The sequence below is a fragment of the Serinus canaria genome, chromosome 25, assembly GCF_022539315.1.
Source record: "Serinus canaria isolate serCan28SL12 chromosome 25, serCan2020, whole genome shotgun sequence".
NCBI classification, from domain to species: domain Eukaryota; kingdom Metazoa; phylum Chordata; class Aves; order Passeriformes; family Fringillidae; genus Serinus; species Serinus canaria.
In genome coordinates this window covers 11748293-11765871 of record NC_066338.1, presented here as the reverse complement: position 1 = coordinate 11765871, position 17579 = coordinate 11748293, and the positions used below count along the sequence as shown (strand labels likewise).

Genomic DNA, 17579 nt, shown 5'->3' with positions numbered 1-17579 from the left:
AGTCCTGTTGGGGACATTTTGCCTCCTGTTGGGGACATTCTCATCCCTTTGGAGACATCTCAATCCTCTTGGGGACATCTCAATCCCTTTGGGGACACTCTCAGTCCTGTTGGGGACATCTCAGTCCTGTTGGGGACACTCTCAATCCCTTTGGGGACACATTCAGTCCCACTGGGGACACTCGCTCCCGTTGGGGACCCTCTCGGTGCCGGTCCCACCCCGCCCAGCCCCTCGGGCACTCCCCAGACCCGCATCTTTCTCTCCCCCCGCTGCAGCCCCGGCAATCTCCCCCATCCCCCGGCTGACTCCGAGCTTTCGGCGCTTCCTCCTCCCCCTCCTCCTCCTCCTCCTGGCGGGAGGAAGGGGCTCCCCTCCCCCGCCATCTGTGCCCCTTCATCGCTGTCAGCGCCGCTGGAATGCGGATTCATTTCGGCAGGAATGTCACCCCCCGCACGGCCGAGCTCGGCCCGAGCCGTCTCCGTCTCCTCCTCAGCATCTTCCACCCCCCTCCCCGCGACCCCCCGGCTTTGGGGTCCCCTCGGGGGGCTCCGGGGGCGCTGCTGGAGCTGCTGCCGGGGCTGCTGCTGCCCAGGCAGCCGAGGTGTGATGGAACGCAGGCTCGGCGCCTGATTCAACTCATCAGAAGGGGATTTTTTTTTTTTTCTTGGGGTGTTTGGATCGGTTGGAGTTTCACCTTAAAAGGAATCTGTCGCCCTCAGGAGGGGAGGGGGCCGGGGGTTTCGAGGGGAGGAAGGCAGCTCGATGTCGGGTTCTTATCGCTGCTGGCTCCGAGCATCCCTGGGCGCGGGAAGCACCGAGCTAAATCGGGCACGGGGACGGCCAGGGCGATGCTGAGCACACCCGTGGGGGCGAGGCTGGCGGGTGCCAGCGATGCCAGGGCCGGCCGAGTCACCGTGTGCCCTGTCCCGCGGTGACTCAGCCCTCTGCCCGGCATAAAGGAGCCCGTTCTTCAGCTGCGCGCTGATTTATGCGGCTCTCCCCACGCCCGGCTGCACAACGGGGCGATTCAGCCCCTCCCAGCCCCCCTGCACCCACCGCCCTCCGGCTCGGGGGGGTCCCCGCGGGGTTCCGGCGGCTCCCGGGGCCGGGATGTGCGGGTTGTTCCGCGGGCATCGTGCCCGCACCGGGCAGGAGCGGCGGGCGCTGGCTCCGGGCTCCGGGCACTGCTGGGCTGGGCTGGGCTGGCATCCAGGAGGAAACTGGGGGAGTTCCTGGCCAGCAGCGAGCCTCGAGTGGCCACTGTGGAGCTCCGGGGGTGGGGGAGCATCGCCTCGGGGGGTGACATCGGTCTGGGGATGGGGGAGCATCCACAGGAATGGGGGCTGTAACCCCGGGGGGCTGCATCACCCTGGGAATGGGGGAACATCCCCTGGCGGCTGCATCAACCTGGGAATGGGGGAACATCCCCTGGGGGCATCACCCTGGGAATGGGGGAACATCCCCTGGGGGCATCACCCTGGGAATGGGGGAGAATCCTCTTGGGGGCTGCATCACCTTGGGAATGGGGAAGGATCTCTTGGGGACATCGCCCTGGGAATGGGGGAACCTCCTCCTGGGGGCTGCATCACCCTGGAAATGGGGGATCATCACTTTGGGGGCATTGCCCTGGGAATGGGGGAACATTGTCCTGGAGGGCTCCATCACCCTGGGAATGGGGAACATCCCCCTTAGGGTATTGCCCTGGGAATGGGGAAGCATGTCCTGGGGGTACTGCCCTGGGGGGCTGCATCGCCCTGGGAATGGGGGATCATCACTTTGGGGGCATTGCCCTGGGAATGGGGGAACATTGTCCTGGAGGGCTCCATCACCCTGGGAATGGGGAATATCCCCCTTAGGGTATTGCCCTGGGAATGGGGAAGCATCTCCTGGGGGTACTGCCCTGGGGGGCTGCAGCCCTCTGGGAATGGGGGAACATCCTCTGGGGGCATTGCCCTGGGGGGCTGCATTGCCCTGGAAATGGGGGAACCTCCTCCTGAGGGCTGCATCACCCTGGGAATGGGGGATCATCACTTTGGGGGTACTGCCCTGGGGGCTGCATTGCCCTGGCCATGGGGGAACATTGTCCTGGAGGGCTCCATCACCCTGGGAATGGGGAACATCCCCCTTAGGGTATTGCCCAGGGAATGGGGGAGCATCTCCTGGGGGTATTGCCCTGGGGGCTGCAGCACTCTGGGAATGGGGGAACACCCTCTGGGGACATTGCCCTGGGGGGTTGCATTGCCCTGGAAATGGGGGAACCTCCTCCTGGGGGCTGCATTGCCCTGGGAATGGAGAAGCATCCTGGGGTTGCAAACCCTGCCCACCCTCTGCCACCCTCCCGCATCAGCTCCTGGTTGAACTCCAAGGCTTTCTCAATTATTTCCATGGCCCTGGGGGCTGCACCACCCCGGGGATTGTGGCCATGAAGCTCCAAGGCTGTGCATTGTCCCAGAGATGGGGCAGCACCATTCCACCCCTCCTGCCCCTCGATCCCCCCCCCAGGCCGTGCTGCTGGATGGCCACCAGGGCACCTTCCCAGCCCAAAGCAGCCTGGAAGTGCAAACCCCCCCGGTCAGTGCCCTCCCTTGTCCCCCAGCCCTGCTGCCCCTGCCCCAGAGTGAGGACAGCCAGGCCCTGAGGGGAGGAGTAGGCTTTATTAAATTAATTTTGAGGTGGTGGGTACATCCAGTGTGGCTCAGCCCCCAGGGTCAGGCTGGGGACCCTGGGGTGATGTACCCCAAACTGCTGAGTCCCAGGGTGCAGTTTGGGGGGTCCCTCACCTCCAGCTGGACACCCTGGGGCAAAGACTGGAGGAGTTGGAGAGGGAAGGTTGCAGGGAATGGGAAAACACAGAGTTTAAATTAAATACAGCCACGGCAACCCACCCAGGAGGAAACTCAAAATGAAGCGGGGATCCCAGAGCAAGCACGAGAATTTGGGTGGGCTGTGGGGGTGCAACAAAACTTGGTGGTTCTTCACTCTGAAAAGGGGTGCAAAAAATCCACACAAACGTGTTAAAACCCACGGGGAGATGGGGAAGCATCAGGAGGGGTGGGACAAGGGGGGGCACTGGGTTTTGGCAGGAAGGGGCCACCAGAAGGTTGCCCCTGGCTGCTGTCACTCGTCCCCTGAGGACCAGGGCTCCTGCTCAGCCCTGAGGCCACACGCTGGTGGCAGGGCTGTGAGGCGCGGGACATCCTCCCCCGGAGCAGCGACCACGGGGCTCAGCTGCTTCCCCCTCAGGCTGCCATCCCCCAGCTTGGTGGCAGTGCCACCTCCAGGGCTTGGGGCCCGCGGTGGCATCACCCCCGAGGGCTCTGTGGGGTCTGTGGGGAGCTCCTGCTCCGGGGCTGTGCTGGTGGTGCCGTTCAGCATCTCCTCGGGGAACTCAGGCAGCTCCTCCAGGCTGGCCTCCCGGTGCAGCCCGTTCTCAGCCCGCAGCGCGCCCTCCGTCTCCGGGGCCTCCTGCACCGTGGGCTCCTCCTCGCTGGATGAGGCCAGAGAGGAGGAGTCCCCTGCATCCCGGGGGAGATCAGGGTCCTCCCCTACATCCCGGGGGAGATCGGGGCATTCCCCTGCATCCCGGGAGAGCTCAGAGCCTTCCTCTGAACCCCGGGAGAGCTCAGAGTGTTCCTCTGCATCCCGGGGGAGCTCTGGGTCCTCCCCTTCATCCCGGGAGAGCTCGGGGTCCTCCCCTGCATCCCGGAAGAGCTTGGGGTGCTCCTCTGCATCCTGGGAGAGCTTGGGGTGCTCCTCTGCATCCTGGGAGAGCTCAGAGCCTTCCTCTGAACCTCGGGAGAGCTCAGAGTGTTCCTCTGCATCCCGGGAGAGTTCTGGGTCCTCCCTTGCATCCCGAGGGAGCTCGGGGTGCTCCTCTACATCCTGGGAGAGCTCAGAGCCTTTCCCTGCATCCCGGGAGGGCTCAGAGTCCTCCCCTGCATCCCGGGAGAGCTCGGGGTCCTCCCCTGCATCTCGGGAGAGCTCAGAACCTTCCTCTGCCTCCCGAGGGAGCTCGGGGTGTTCCTCTGCATCCCGGGAGAGTTTGGGCTCTGCCCCTGCATCCCGGGAGAGCTCGGGGTGTTCCTCTGTATCCCGGGGCAGCTCTGGGTCCTCCCCTGCATCCTGGGAGGGCTCAGAACCTTCCTCTGCATCCCGGGGGATCTCAGAACCTTCCTCTGCATCCGGGGAGAATTCGGGGTGTACCTCTGAACCCCGGGGGATCTCAGAGCCTTCCTCTGCCTCCCGGGAGGGCTGTCTCCTGCCAGGACCCTGCTCAGCCTCTGCCACCCTCCCCCCCATCAGCTCCTGGTTGAACTCCAGGGCCTGCTCGACTATTTCCAAAATCCCCGAGGCTCTCACGAGATCCACTGGCAGCTCTGCAGGGAGAGCAGCTGTGTCAGGGATGTCGGGAATCCCCTCTGGAGAACCTCCCTGCCCCAGTGCAGGGCCCAGCTGAGCTGGGTTGGCCCCGGGGGAAGGAGGGTTCTCACTGCCCAGGGCTTCCCCCTCCGTGGCTGGCTGCTCTTCCAGGGCCTGCTCTGCTTCATCAGGCACTGCCTGGGCCTGGAGCTCTGCTGGGGCCTTGGTTGCGTCATGGAGAGCTGTGCTGGGCTCATCCTCATCTTCCTCCTCCTCCTCCTGTCCTGCCAGCCCCAGCATGGTTGTTGCTGCACTGGCATCCCCCTCCAGCTCAGTTGTGGCATGGAGCTCCTCACGGGGTTCAGCAGCCAGCCCTTCTGGGTGCTCTGGTCCCTGCCATGCTGCCGAGCCTGCAGCACCCTGGGCTGGCCCATCAGAACCTCCAGGGGATGGTTCCATCACCCCAAGGTAGCTGGGATCTTCTTCTGGGCCTTCCTCCAGCTCGGCAGTGCCCTCCTCATCCTCTGGCACCTCAGTGGGCATCTCCATATCCTCATCTGCTTCTGCAGCAAGCCCCTCGAGGTGCTCTTTGCCCTCTGGCCCTGGAGCTGCTTCTCCAGGAGCCCCCAGATCATCTTGGCCGCCTTCAGTTCCTTCCACTTTAATTTCTTCAAAGTCCTCAGGGATCTCAGCTTCCTCTGAGCTGGACACCTCTTGGCTGGGAGCAGAGACCATGAAATAACCTTCCTCCTCCTCCTCCTCCTCAGCCCCCTCTGCCTCCTCTTCAGGGCTCTCTGGCATGCTGGGAGTTGGTGGCTTGTCCCTCCCCGGCAGCCACCCTTCACCCTCCTGGGCTGTGGCACACCCAGGAGCTGTCCCCATGGTGCCCTCACTCTCTGGAGGGTTGGGGCTGGCTGTGCCCATCAGCACCTCCCCCTGATAGAGGTGCAGGGGCGTGCTGTCTGGCAGGGTGTCCTCCAGCTCCACCCTCCTGCCAGTGCCCACTGAGGGCTCTGGGGCTCCGGGGGTCTCCTCCAGTGCCCACTCAGTGCTGTCACCTGGCACTTGTCCCAGTGCCACCAGCTCTGGGGCTCTGGGGGTCTCTTCTAGTGCCCACTCTCTGTTCTCACCGGGCACCTGCCCCAGCTCCCCCAGCTCTGTGTCTCTGGGGGTCTCCTCCAGTGCCCACTCAGCACTGTCACCTGGCACCTGCCCTGGTGCCACGAGCTCTGTGTCTCTGGGGGTTTCCTCCAATGCCCACTTGCTGTTCTCACCTGGCACCTGTCCCAGTGCCACCAGCTCTGTGGGCCCTGAGTCTCTGGGGGTCTCCTCCAGTGCCCTCTCACTGTTCTCACCTGGCACCTGTCCTGGTGCCACCAGCTCTGTGGCTCTGGGGGTCTCCTCCAATGCCCACTCACTGTCACCTGGCACCTGTCCCAGTGCCACCAGCCCTGAGCTCTCCAGCTCCCCCAGCTCTGGGCTGAGCCCCTCAGCAGTGTCCTCACCCTGCAGCCCCCGTGGTTCCTCTGGAGCCCCTGCCAGCTCCTGCCTGTCCCCTGGCCTGGGGGCACCTGCAGGGGCTGGCTCAGGCTGTGCCACGCTGCCCTGCCATGCCAGCTCTGCTGCTGGCTCAGCCTCTGGCAGTGCCTGCTGCTGCCTCATCTCCTGGCTCTTGGCATTTCCCTCATCATCCTCCTGGGCCTCCTCCAGCTCTGCTGGCCCTGTGCCACCTCTCTCCTCACTTTCCAGCCTTCCTGCACTGTTCAGGGTGTCATCTGACCAGGCTGGCTCTTCTGCCCCCATCAGTCCCTCAGTGTCCCCTGCTGTCACCTCCCAGTCCTCTGGACAGGGCTCCTGGCCACTGCCATCATCACCCCCCTGTCCCCAGGGCTCCTCTCCGGGCTCCAGCTCCTCCTCTTCCTCCCCCTCTCTTTCCTGCAGCTCCTCAGGCTCCTCTGGGGCTCTGCTGTCCCCCTCCAGGGTGTCACCTGCCACAGCCTCTCCTGCCCGAAGATCTCCTGCCCCAAGGTCTTCTCCTGCCCCAAGATCTTCTCCTGCCCCAAGGTCTTCTCCTGCCCCATGGTCTTCTCCTGCCCCAACATCTCCTGCCCCAAGGTCTTCTCCTGCCCCAAGGTCTTCTCCTGACTCAAGATCTCCTGCCCCAAGGTCTTCTCCTGCCCCAAGGTCTTCTCCTGACTCAGAGCCCTCTCCTGCCATGGGGTCCTGTCCTACCCCCTGATCCTCTCCTCCCAGCACCTCCCTGCCAGCCTCTCCCTCTTCTCCCTCAGCATCTTCCTCTCTGCCTGTGTTCTCCCCTGCCACGGCATCTCCTTCAGCTCCTGTGGGAGGCTCCTCTGCTGGGATGGCCTCGGGGACACTCGAGGGCTCCTGCTCCGGACACAGCTCCTGTTCCCTTTCCTTCTCTGCAGCCAGGTCCATCTCACACCCAGGCATTTTCTGCTGCTCAGCCCTTTCCTGCTCTGCATCAGCAAAGTCCTCCTCCAGGTGACCTTCTGTGGGCAAAACCAGGTGGCTTTCCACAAGGACAGCACGAGAAGTTTCCACTTCTCCGTGGGGACACTCCTCTTCTGGCACATCTGTTCCTTCCTCCTGGAAATCTCCCTTCTCCTCCTCCTCCTCATCCTCTGAGGGGTGGGATGGCTCTGTGCTGGGGGTCTCTGCTCTCTCCTGCTCTGGCTTTTCCCAGCTGGTCTCTGTCTGTCCAGGGAGATCCTTGTCCCCTTCCTGGGCCTCCATTTCTGGATCCCTTGGGCTCAGCACAGCAGGTACTTCCTCATCCTCCTCCTCCTCCTCCTCCCAGGCTCCCAGGTCTTCCTGGCTCCCCGAGGTGCCCAAGGGAGGGTCCATGCCCGCTGGGGACGGGGCTGTGTCCTGCAGGATGCTGCTGTCCCCAGCCAGCCCCTGGAGCAGCACCTCCCCCACCATCTCCTCTGCCTCGGGGCTCTCCCCATCCTCAGAGCCCTCCGAGGGCTCCTGCCCTTCCCCAGGCCCCTCTGGCACAGCCTCGGGGGGGGAAACGGGGCTGGGGGCACGGACATCCCACGTGGAGCTGGCTCTGGGCTCCTCTTCGGGCTGAGCCTCCCCTTCCATGGCCTTGAGGGCATCCTCCAGCGCCTCGCTGACCAGCTGGGCCGGGTACTGCAGCCTGTGGGCAGCTCCCAGGGGCTGCAGGCTGGCACTGCCACTGTCCCCCGGGGCTCTGGACAGGGGACACTCCGTCCCTCGGCTCATCGCTGCCTCATCTCCTCCCGGCCAGGCGGGACCTTCCCCCCCAGAGCTCTCCGGCTCCGGGGAGAGGGGAGGGGCGGCTCTGCCTGCCTGGGGGGGGCTGGCTGTGCGAGCCCCCAGCCCATCACCCCTGCTGGCAGCGCTGCCATGGAGGGCTGAGGTGATTTTCTGGAGCTCCCTGGCGCTTTGGGGTGTCAGGGAGGCGCTTTGGGGTTTTTTGGTCGCCCTGGGGAAGGGGGTGCAGGGCAGCACCCTCCTGGCCTCGGGGCTGGCTGGCACCGCTCTGCTGCTGCTCACCTCCAGTTTGAGATCTGCAAAGAGCAAGGAGGAGCCGTGAGCAGGCAGCTCTGTGCCTCTCCCCTGGCTGTCTCTCGCTGCCCCCTCTCCTATTTTTAAACAGCTCCTTCTTGGAAAGTGGGAAATTCCTCCCTCCCGGATGCTGCATCAGCTGGGACAATGCCGTGCCCAGCTGCAGCCACAGCCAGGCCCTGCTGCCGGGGAAAGTGTGCAGGTGCCGAGCTTTCCTTGGGATTTTGCTTGGTTTTGAGGAAAAAGGAAATGCTCAGCTTGTTAGCACAGCCCTCCGTCCTGTCCTGCCCTTCCCATGAAAGGCAGGGAATTAAAAACGAGGCGAAGGAGCAGATAAGGCTTGTGAAGGAGCAGATAAGGCTGATCCGGGCTGGGAGCCCCGTGCCAAGAGCCCCCGGCCACTGTTCACACCTTCCTATGGCTGCCAGGGAAATCTGGCTAAATCCACATTTAAACTCCCAGGAAAATGTGTCTAAATTCACATTTAAACACCTCTAACTCCCCCCCAGGAAAATGAAGGGAAATGTGTCTAAATTCACATTTAAACACCTCTAACCCTTCCCCAGGAAAATGCAGGGAAGTGTGGCTAAATCCACATTTAACCCGCCCCCCCCAGGAAAATGCAGGGAAATGTGGCTAAATCCACATTTAAACACATTTAAACCTCCCTAGGAAAATGGGTCTAAATCTACATTGAAACACCTCTAACCCCTCCCCAGGAAAATGCAGGGAAATGTGTCTAAATCCACATTTAAACACATTTAACCCCCAAGCCCTCCCAGGGGTGCTGCTGGGGTGGCACCGGGGGTCCCTTACCTCTCACACCGTTGGCCACCCTGAATTCCCCGGCGGGCACCTGCAGGCGGCTGCTCTCCGCTTCCAGCAGCGTCCTGGGGGACAGGAGAGGAGCTCAGGGGGTGCTGCAGGGTGCTGGGGGCTCCCTGTGCACCCCAGGGCAGGTAAACTGAGGCATGGCTGCTTCTGCTCTGGACACAGGGCAGGTAAACTGAGGCATGGCTGGTTCCACTGGATACAGGGTGGGTAAACTGAGGCACAGCTGCTTGTGCTGCTCTGGACACAGGAGGCATAGGGGCAGGTAAACTGAGGCACGGCTGGTTGTGCTGCTCTGGACATAGGGCATCAGGGTAGGTAAACTGAGGCACATCTGGTTCTGCTGGACATGGGCCGGGTAAACTGAGGCACGGCTGCTTGTGCTGCTCTGGACACAGAGTGTCAAGGCAGGTAAACTGAGGCACGGCTGGTTGTGCTGGGCACGGGCCGGGTAAACTGAGGCACGGCTGCTTGTGCTGCTCTGGCACGGCTCGCTGAGTACCCCGAAGGAGACCCCCTCGTTCCCGTGCCCCCTCCCATCCCCCCGCGGCCCGGATTAGTGTCCCCGCACGGTGACATCACGCTCGGCCGGGCAGGGCCAGCCCCATTCTCATGCTAATTGTCCCCCCCTGTCCCCGGCAGCCGCCTTTGTGCGGGGCCATCTGGAAGGAAGGGCCGCTCAGGGGGCACGGGGCTGTCCCTGCAGTGCCACCACCCAGCTGTGCCCGCCGCCTTGCCAGGCGTGCCGTGCCCACCCGCAGCTCACCTGTAGGTCGCCACTTCCAGGCTCAGGGACATCTTGAGGTGCATGAGCTGCTGCCTGTCCTCCAACACCCGGGCGATCTGCACCCGCAGGCTCTGCTGCTCCTGCTCCAGGGCCTCCATGGCCAGCTGCGGGCACCACAGGGGGGGTCAGGGTCACCCCCAGCCCTGCCCGAGCCCCGCCGCTCCCCGCGGGGCTCGGTGCCTCGGCTCATCACCGCAGGATGCTCAGGGACGAGCCTGGAGCTCATTTTAGCGCGGGGGGCTGAGGATGGGGGAGATGAGCAGGGGATGGGAAGAGGGAGGAAAGGCCGGGCTGATTCACGGCCAGCGTGGGAAAGAAACAACTCCGTGGGCAGCTGCGGGCAGCACGGGGGGTCAGGGGCGCCCCCAGCCCTGCCTGAGCCCCGCCGCTCCCCGCGGACCTGGGCCGGGCAGGGGGCTCGGCTCATCCCCGCGGGATGCTCAGGAGCCTGGAGCTCATTTTAGCCCGGGGAGCAGAGGGTGGGGGAGATGAGCAGGGCTGAAAGGGGACAGGAAGAGGGAGGAAAGGCCGGGCTGATTCACGGCCAGCGTGGGAAAGAAACAACTTCCAGGGGAGCAGCCGAGGCTGCGGCATCCTCTGCCCCGGGACATCCAGCTGGAACAAAGGGAGACCCTTCCCCGGGCCGTGGTCACGCCGCTCCCGGGATTTCCAGCCCGCTCCGCCTCCACCTCCCTCCGCTGAATCGCTTTTGCAGCTGTCGGATCGCAGCTGCAGAAGCGGCAGTTCGTGGGAGTTTGTCGGTGGGAGTTTGTCCTGCCCGCCCCGGGGGCGGCGGCGGGGCTGCGGCTGCTCCGGGATCCGCACCCCTGAGCCCGGCAGGTCACGGAGCCCCGGCCCCGGGCAGGGTGCTGGGGGAGGAGCCGGTGGCTGCTCCCCTGCAGTTTGGTGGCCCCGGGTCTCTGTTGTGCCCGGGACAGAGATGTCTCCAAGCCGCTTTGCTCTTCCTCCTGCCCTCCCCAGCTTCCTCTGCAGCACATCCAGGGCTACCTCCATCCCTTCCCTGGAGTTCGTTCCCTCTCTTTGCCTCCCCCCGTCCATCTCTCGCATCTCTTTGCTCGAGGACGTGCCCTGGGTGCCCACTCAGGCACCCCCAGCCCTCTGCTGTCCCTCCCCTCCGCTGGGACCTTCCCTCACCTGGAACTTTTCTGCCTCCCCGCGCTGCTCCTGCCACTGCCGGGCCAGACTCTCCTCCAGCATCTCCTTCCGAGCTTTGAGCCCCGCCAGGTCCTTCTCCAGGTGCTGCAGCTGCAGCTGGCTCTGTTGGTTGTCCTCCACCGCCTTCCACAGGTTCTCCTTGGCCTGGCACAGGGACCCCTCCAGCTGAGCCACCTCTGCCTTGTAGGTCTCCACCGCCCCTTTCCAGATCTCCGAGAGCCTCTTGGAGTAATCCTCCACCTCCACCGGCTGGAAAGCCACCGGGGCACAGCGGAAACTCTCCAGGCTGTGGGAGAAACTGGCGATCTCCTGGTCCAGCCCTGCTTTCTCCTCCTCGTGCACCTCCAGCAAGGCTTCCACCTCCTTCTCCAGCTGCACAGCTCTCTCCTTCAGCCAGATCTGGGCTCTCCTCTCCTCCTCCAGCTCCTTCCTGCTCAAGGACAGCTGCTTCTTAGCTTCTTCTCGGGCTGCCTGCTCCTTCTGGCACCTGTTTTTCACCTGCTGCACCTCCTCGTACAGGTTGTCCCTGGCCAGCTCGGCCGTGCACTTCTCCCTGAAGGCGACATCCAGCGCATCCCGTAGGGCTCGCAGCTCCTCCTCGTACTTCGCCCGCCACGAGTCGCCGGCCGGGCCGCTCTTGGCGCTCTGGATTTCAGCTCGCAGCACCTCGTTCTCCTCCTCCAGGAACTTCACGCGGGCCAGGTAGGCCTCCAGGCGCTTGTTGAGGTCCCACATCTGCAGCGATTCCTCTCCCAGGGCTCTCGGCCCTGCCAAACTCTCCGTGCTCAGCATGGGCGCTGCCGGGGGAGCCGCGGGGCAGGAGGATGCGGGGAGAACGCGAGGCAGAGCGGGAAGGCGGGGAGGGAAGCGAGTGCCTGGGAGCAGAGGGGAGCGCAGCTATTCATACCCTGCGCTGCCGAGTGGGAGGCCCCCGAGACCCGGACGAGCAGCCGGATTTAACCCTTGCACAGCCGAGCCGGCTCCAGCCCACGTGGGCTCGACGCCGAGCTCGGATTTCCCGGCCCTGCGGAAGAGCGAGGTGCTGCTTCCACTTCGGGAGGGTGACTTGAGGCTTTGGATCCTCTCCCGGCTGGGAATGCCCTCCCTAAAGCCTGAGGGCCATGCCAGGGAGCTGGAGGGCTGCCGTGGGGCTCGGCGAGGAGCTTGGGACGTGTCCAAGGGCGCTTGGCAGATGCCCAGCCTGGCTGCAGCATCCCTCGGTGGTGGCTTGTCAGCCCCACAATGCTCCTAAACCTGGGGGCGAGGAGCCCCAGAGGACCCCACCGAGGGTCTCACAGCCCTGGGGAGGTGGTGGCTGCACCGAGAACACCTCTTGGCAGGTCCCCGGATCCATCCGTGCGGAAATCCCTCTGCAGAGGGAGCGCAGCTCAGCCGGTGCCTCCCTGGGGCGCTGCATCCAGCTGTGTCCAGCTGTGATCTTCCCTCTTTCCAGATGTGCCGAGCGGAGTCGGGAGCTCAACGGGAGCAGCTCGGCCTCCGAAACTTGGCAAGCGGCGGCTCCGAGCTTGGTTTCCGTCAGCGCTTCCACCCGCGCGGTCAAGCAGTCATGGTCGGATATTTGGGGATGAGGATTTTTGATTTTCTCTCTTTATTTACCCCAGATGACTTCTCTGGGGGAAGGGCAGCGCGCTGGCGAGGGGCGGAGATTCACAATTTCAAACTCGGGAGGTTTCTGCGGACAAAAGGAGCAGGAAAATGTCGCTCGGGGAGAGACTTGCCAGCGTTTTCTCCCGGGAGACGGTGATTTTTCCCACGGGAGGGTCCCTGCTATGTCCTCAGCAGGGCAAGGAGGACAAGAATGTCTCTTCCCGAGCTGTCCCACGGGGCAGGCTCAAGGCGAGCGCTTCTGGAAAGACAAGCAACAGTCCCCTCTACTGGCAAAGGCCACCCAGAGCCGTCCCCGAGCTCCTGCCAGCACCGCACCAGCCGGGAGCTGCTGGGGGTCTCTCGCCCCCCGTATGGGGGAGCGGCAGAGCGGGGATCCAGCAACCCCAGGAGGGATGGGGTTTTCCCCTGGGGCCTGGAGGAGGGGACGGAGGGGGGATGAGGTGGCTCGGGGGTCCCCAAAGGCATCATCTTTCCGGCTCATCTCCGGCCAGACATCCTGTCTGGCTCCTTGGCCCGGCTCTGGTTTGCCTCTCACAGCCAAGATTGAAACGCCATTAAGGAGCCCAGGGAGTGCTGAGGTCGAAGAATCGATCTGGGATCTCTAGAGTCCTGGGCACTGGGGTGGTGCTGAGTGTCTTTATCTTCCTCTTCCTCATTTCCATAGCACATCTGCTCCAGAGCTGCCCTTCCTCACCGCCTGCCTGCTCCCACTTTCCTCCTTTCCACCTGGGATGCCCAGGAGCCCCCAAAACTGCTGCAAAAATACCCCCAGGTGCTCATGGCTGCACTGGGAGGTGCCCTGGGAGTGAGCAATTCCTTCCTCCCTGGCCCTGTCCCCCTCTTCCTCCTCCTGCCTTTTGGGGTACCCCATCATGCCTGGCCCCTCTCTCTCAGCCAGCAGCAGGGCTCAGCAGGATGGTCTCACCCCTGCAGCCCAGGGAGGGCTCAGGATGCCCCAGGATGGGCATGTCAGTGTCCCTGGGGGATGTTTGAGCTCAGGATGCCCCAGGATGGGCATGTCAGTGTCCCTGAGGGATGTTTGAGCTCAGGATGCCCCAGGGTGGGGATGTCAGTGTCCCTGAGGGATGTTTGAGCTCAGGATGCCCCAGGGTAGAGATGTCTGGACCTCTGGGGAGTGCTGGGGGTCAGACCTCCTGGGGAATGAAATATCTGTGCCCCTGAGAGGTTCTTGGGGTCAGAACCCCTTGGGAACGCGGGTCTGTCCCCCGTTCAGCAGTGGCAGAGCTTTGTGGGAATGTGCTCGTTGCTGATGGAGTGACAGAACTATCCTTTGTTCCTTTAAAAAGGAAAGAAGCGTGGAAGCTTCTCTTTGTGATTCGGTGAAAAAGGCATCTCAGAGGTCTGGGGGCCTTCACTTCAAACTGAGGGATGGCTAATTGGACAGGAGCTGTGTAAAAAAATAGTTTTGTTTGGGCAATCTATTAGGAAAAGAAGAGAATAAAGGAACTAATCACTTTTGTGAGGTGTTTTACCAGGAGCAAAAACCTCTTGCACCTAGATCAGTTTTTCTCTGTAAAGAGTTTTGTTATTTTGCCTTTTATTAAAACCTTTTGTTTCCAACAGTGCCACAGAAGCCATCCTGCTGATTTTATGCCTCCAAAGGTAGCTGAGCCATCTTGGGTGAGAAATGAACCTCCAAGAGCTGGTGAGACTCCTGTTTTGTGGGGGTGGCAGTCTGAGGGTGCCCTGCAGTCCCAGGTGGGAGCTGGCACGTGCCTGGCACAGGGTGCTTGGCACGGGGTGCATGGCATGGGCTGGTACGTGACTTTGAGCAGGGCTGGAGGAGTAGGGGGAGGAGGAGGAGGAGGAGGGAGCACAGCTGGGCACTGAGGCCCTTCCAGCCTGAACACAGCTGGGGCTGGGGGGGCTGGGGTGGTGGGGGTCCCTGTGGGTGTCCCCCATGCCTTTCCATGCCCTGGGCTGCTGGGGAGGGCTGAGCCAGAGCATCTGCAGGAAGGGATGGGTGAGGGAGGCCAGGAAACTGCTCTGGAGGGCTCGAGACCCTGCCCAGGGGGCTCAGGGACCCTGGCACAGAGCCCCAGACCCCCGTGCCTTTGATTTAGCTGTTGGAGAAAACAATCACCAACCCTTATATGAAGATCTGCAAGCCAAGACAGTTTGGGCAGAATGACAGTGAATTTATCAAGGGGTGAAAAAATAGATTTTGGGGTTTTTAGAATGGGGGTTCAGGGGGCAAGATGGAGGGATTGGGGCATGTCCAGCCTTTCTCCTTCTTCTTCTTCCTCTTGGCCTCCATCTCCTGGGTGATGGTGGCACTTTTGGGTTGGTTTGGAGTGGGAGCTCACTGTCTAACAGAGGTGATGGGTATTGGGAAGTTATTGTAAATATTGTACAGGTAGTTTTTAGTATAAAAAGTTAATACAGCCCGGGGGCAGGCAGAGTGCCTCTGAATGGACCTCGGCTGGCCAGGAGAAAGAATTTTATAGATAAGGAGCAATAAACAACCTTGAGACCGAGAACTGAAGAGCTCTGACTCTTTCCTCAAGCACTGGGCTGGGAAAAGAGACTTTCTGACACTTCTGAGGGTCACTGTGAGCAGCTAGAGACCCCGAGATGGGGCCCATCTGGGGGTTGTTCCAGATTGCAAGGCAAGATGTATTCTAATTTCCCCTTATCTCTCTCCCTGAGTGATCACAGTCACTCCTCCCTGGCTGATAACAGGCTCCTGAATGTCACCACATGCCTGATAAGAACTATAACATCCCATTGGGAGATGCTCTGCCCAGAGGGAGGAGCCAAGCATTCCTACCCGGATATAATCTGGAGGTTCTGACACACCAGCACAGCTTCCCACTGGATTCTCCAGAGGAACAGCAGCTGCTTCTCCTTCCATGGATCTGCAGAGGAAGAATAAATCCTTTTTTACAGGACCCCTCTGCTCCAACAGAACCAGGAGGTTCTGCAGCCACTTTTCCAGCTGTACTGCTGCCACCACCCTGACCCACAGGGTGTCAGGGCAAGTTCTGACTCTGTCAGGGTTGTTCTAGTGCGTTGCAATGTTTTATTTTATCCTTTTATTTTCCCCTTCCCTAGTAAAGAACTGTTATTCCTGCTCCCATATTTTTTGCCTGAGAGCCCCTTAATTTAAAATTCATGGCAATTCAGAGGGGTGGGGAGGGTTTGCATTCTCCATTTCAGGGGAGGCTCCTGCCTTCCTTAGCAGGCACCTGGCTTTCCAAACCAAGACAGGGCTGTGCCTGCTCCTCTCCCTTCTCTCCTGCCCCTGCCAGGAGCTGGGTGTGCCAAGGGCTGTGGCAGCAGTCGCACAACTTTCCCAGGCGGCTGAGAAAAGGCTGCGAGGGGATCAGAGGAAAGAATGAGAAACATTTCCTGCCCTCACTTGGTGCACCTGCCCTTGGGAACACAGGGAATGGGTTATGGAGGTGTGGATGGTGTGGGTTTTACCAAAGGGTGGTTTCTTAATTAGCCAGTGGGGATGGGGTTTGGGGTGGAGATAATTAGGTCCACTTGTGTCACTGTCAGATTTTCTGAAAAATCCCCTTTGCCCAGGATTTCTCTGCTGGGAAGCTGAGAAACTTCAGAGAAAAAGGAAAACAATAAAATCTCATTTTTCTCTCCTGTGTTTTGCTGCTTTGGAATGTGGTTTGGAGATGGTTTATCCAACAGGTGAATTGTTTTTATTTAATGACCAATCCCTGTCCAGCTGTGTCAGGACTCTGAGGAGAGTCACGAGTTTTTCATTATTATCTTTTAGCCTTCTGTCATCTCCTCCTCCTCCTCCTCCTCCTCCTCCTCCTCCTCCTCCTCCTCCTTCATCATAATAATAACGAAGATTAATAATGATCTATAATAAAGATTAATAATGATATACAATACATGTTAATAAGAATACATAAGAAATATTAATAATAATATAAAATAAAGACAGAATTTTTCAGCCTTCTGTGAATCATGAGGTCAGTGCTCATTATTCCCCAGCCCCTTGTGATAGCAAAGGACTTCACCCCATGGATGCCAAGAGCCAGGAAGGAGCAGGAGGTGCCCTGGGAAGGAGCTGGCACACCTGGAAAGTTCCCTCTGAGGCAGCAGGGAGGTCCCAGGCTCAGGGAATTTGTTCCCAATGAATTCCTGGGGGATGGCTCCTCCTGAGCAGGCCCTGCACAGCTCCCCAGCCCCAGTCCTGCCCCACCCCATGGGTGGTGCCCATCTGGGGCAGGATGGCACCTCCTGGGCTGGGATCTGAGAGCCCTGCCCCACACAGTGCAGTTCTGTGGGTGGGTTTGCCATTGGGGCAGGATGGCACCTCACTGGCATCGGGATTGGCATCCTGATGGCATCAGGAGCTCATGGGCTGGGATTGGGGTGCCCTGTGGCACAGCCCTGTGCCACAAAGAGCAGGTCTGTGGGTGGGTTTCCATACCCACAGGAGCAGGATGGCACCTCCTGGGCTGGGACTGGGCATCCCTGTCCCACACAGTGCAGTTCTGTGGGTGGTGCCCATCTGGGGCAGGATGGCACCTCCTGGGCTGGGACTGGGGAGGGGAGGCTGGGGCAGCCCTGGGGGTTCAGCCCTGAACGTCCCAGTGCCTGTCCTGGCATGGTAGTGGGCATTGTGAGTGTGAGAGTGGGTGTGAGTGTGAGAGTGGGAGTGAATGTGAGTGTGAGTGTGCAAGTGACTGTGAGAGTGTGTGAGAGTGTGGGAGTGTGAGAGTGAGTGTGAGAGTGGGTGTAGGTGCGAGAGCGAGTGTGTGAGAGTGAGTGTCCCAGTAGTGTGGTGTGAGTGTCCAGCCCTGTGGTGTGAGTGTCCAGCCCTGTGAGTGTGTGACTGTGAGTGTGAGAGTGTCAATGTCCGGCCCGTGTCCAGCTCTGTGGTGTGAGTGTCCAGCCCTGTGAGTGTGTGAGTGTGAGTGTGAGTGTCCAGCCCCATGCTGTGGGTGTGAGTGTCAGAGTCAGTGTCCAGCCCCATGCTGTGGGTGTGAGTGTGTGTGTGGTGTGAGTGTGTGAGTGTCCAGGACCATGGTGTGAGTGTGAGTGTCAATGTCCAGCACCATGGTGAGTGTCCAGCCCTGTGAGTGTGAGTGTGAGTGTCAGAGTCCAGCCCCATGCTGTGGGTGTGAGTGTGTGAGTGTCCAGGACCATGGTGTGAGTGTCCAGCCGTGTGGTGTGAGTGTGAATGTTAATGTCCAGCCCGTGTCCAGCCCCATGCTGAGCGTCTGAGCATCACCACTCCCCCGCT

The 17579-nt window shown here is 61.3% G+C and overlaps 1 protein-coding gene across 2 annotated transcripts; it reads right to left on the bottom strand.

Moving 5' to 3' along the window:
- Positions 1–2635: 2635 nt before the first annotated feature.
- Positions 2636–11627, bottom strand: NES (nestin). Of its 2 annotated transcripts, XM_050984666.1 has the most exons (5): positions 10691–11627; positions 9515–9639; positions 8734–8807; positions 5791–7919; positions 2636–5568 (listed from the first exon to the last, which is right to left on the bottom strand). In XM_050984666.1, exons 1-5 carry the CDS (start codon positions 11501–11503, stop codon positions 3118–3120), a joined length of 5592 nt encoding a protein of 1863 aa, XP_050840623.1. In that variant the 5' UTR covers positions 11504–11627; the 3' UTR covers positions 2636–3117. The 2 variants fall into 2 exon arrangements, with proteins under 2 accessions (XP_050840623.1, XP_050840622.1); XM_050984665.1 differs by having other exon boundaries at positions 2636–7919.
- Between the last annotated feature and the right edge of the window lie 5952 nt (positions 11628–17579).

Bases quoted from the DNA above. Each gene is read 5' to 3' on its own strand.
- NES (XM_050984665.1), bottom strand. From the start codon at position 11,503: ATGCTGAGCACGGAGAGTTTGGCAGGGCCGAGAGCCCTGGGAGAGGAA. The intron at 9,640-10,690 runs GTGAGGGAAGGT...TGGTGCCCGCAG, and splicing joins GGGAGGCAGAAAAGTTCCAG to CTGGCCATGGAGGCCCTGGA. The intron at 7,920-8,733 runs GTAAGGGACCCC...TGCTCTTTGCAG, and splicing joins GGTGGCCAACGGTGTGAGAG to ATCTCAAACTGGAGGTGAGC.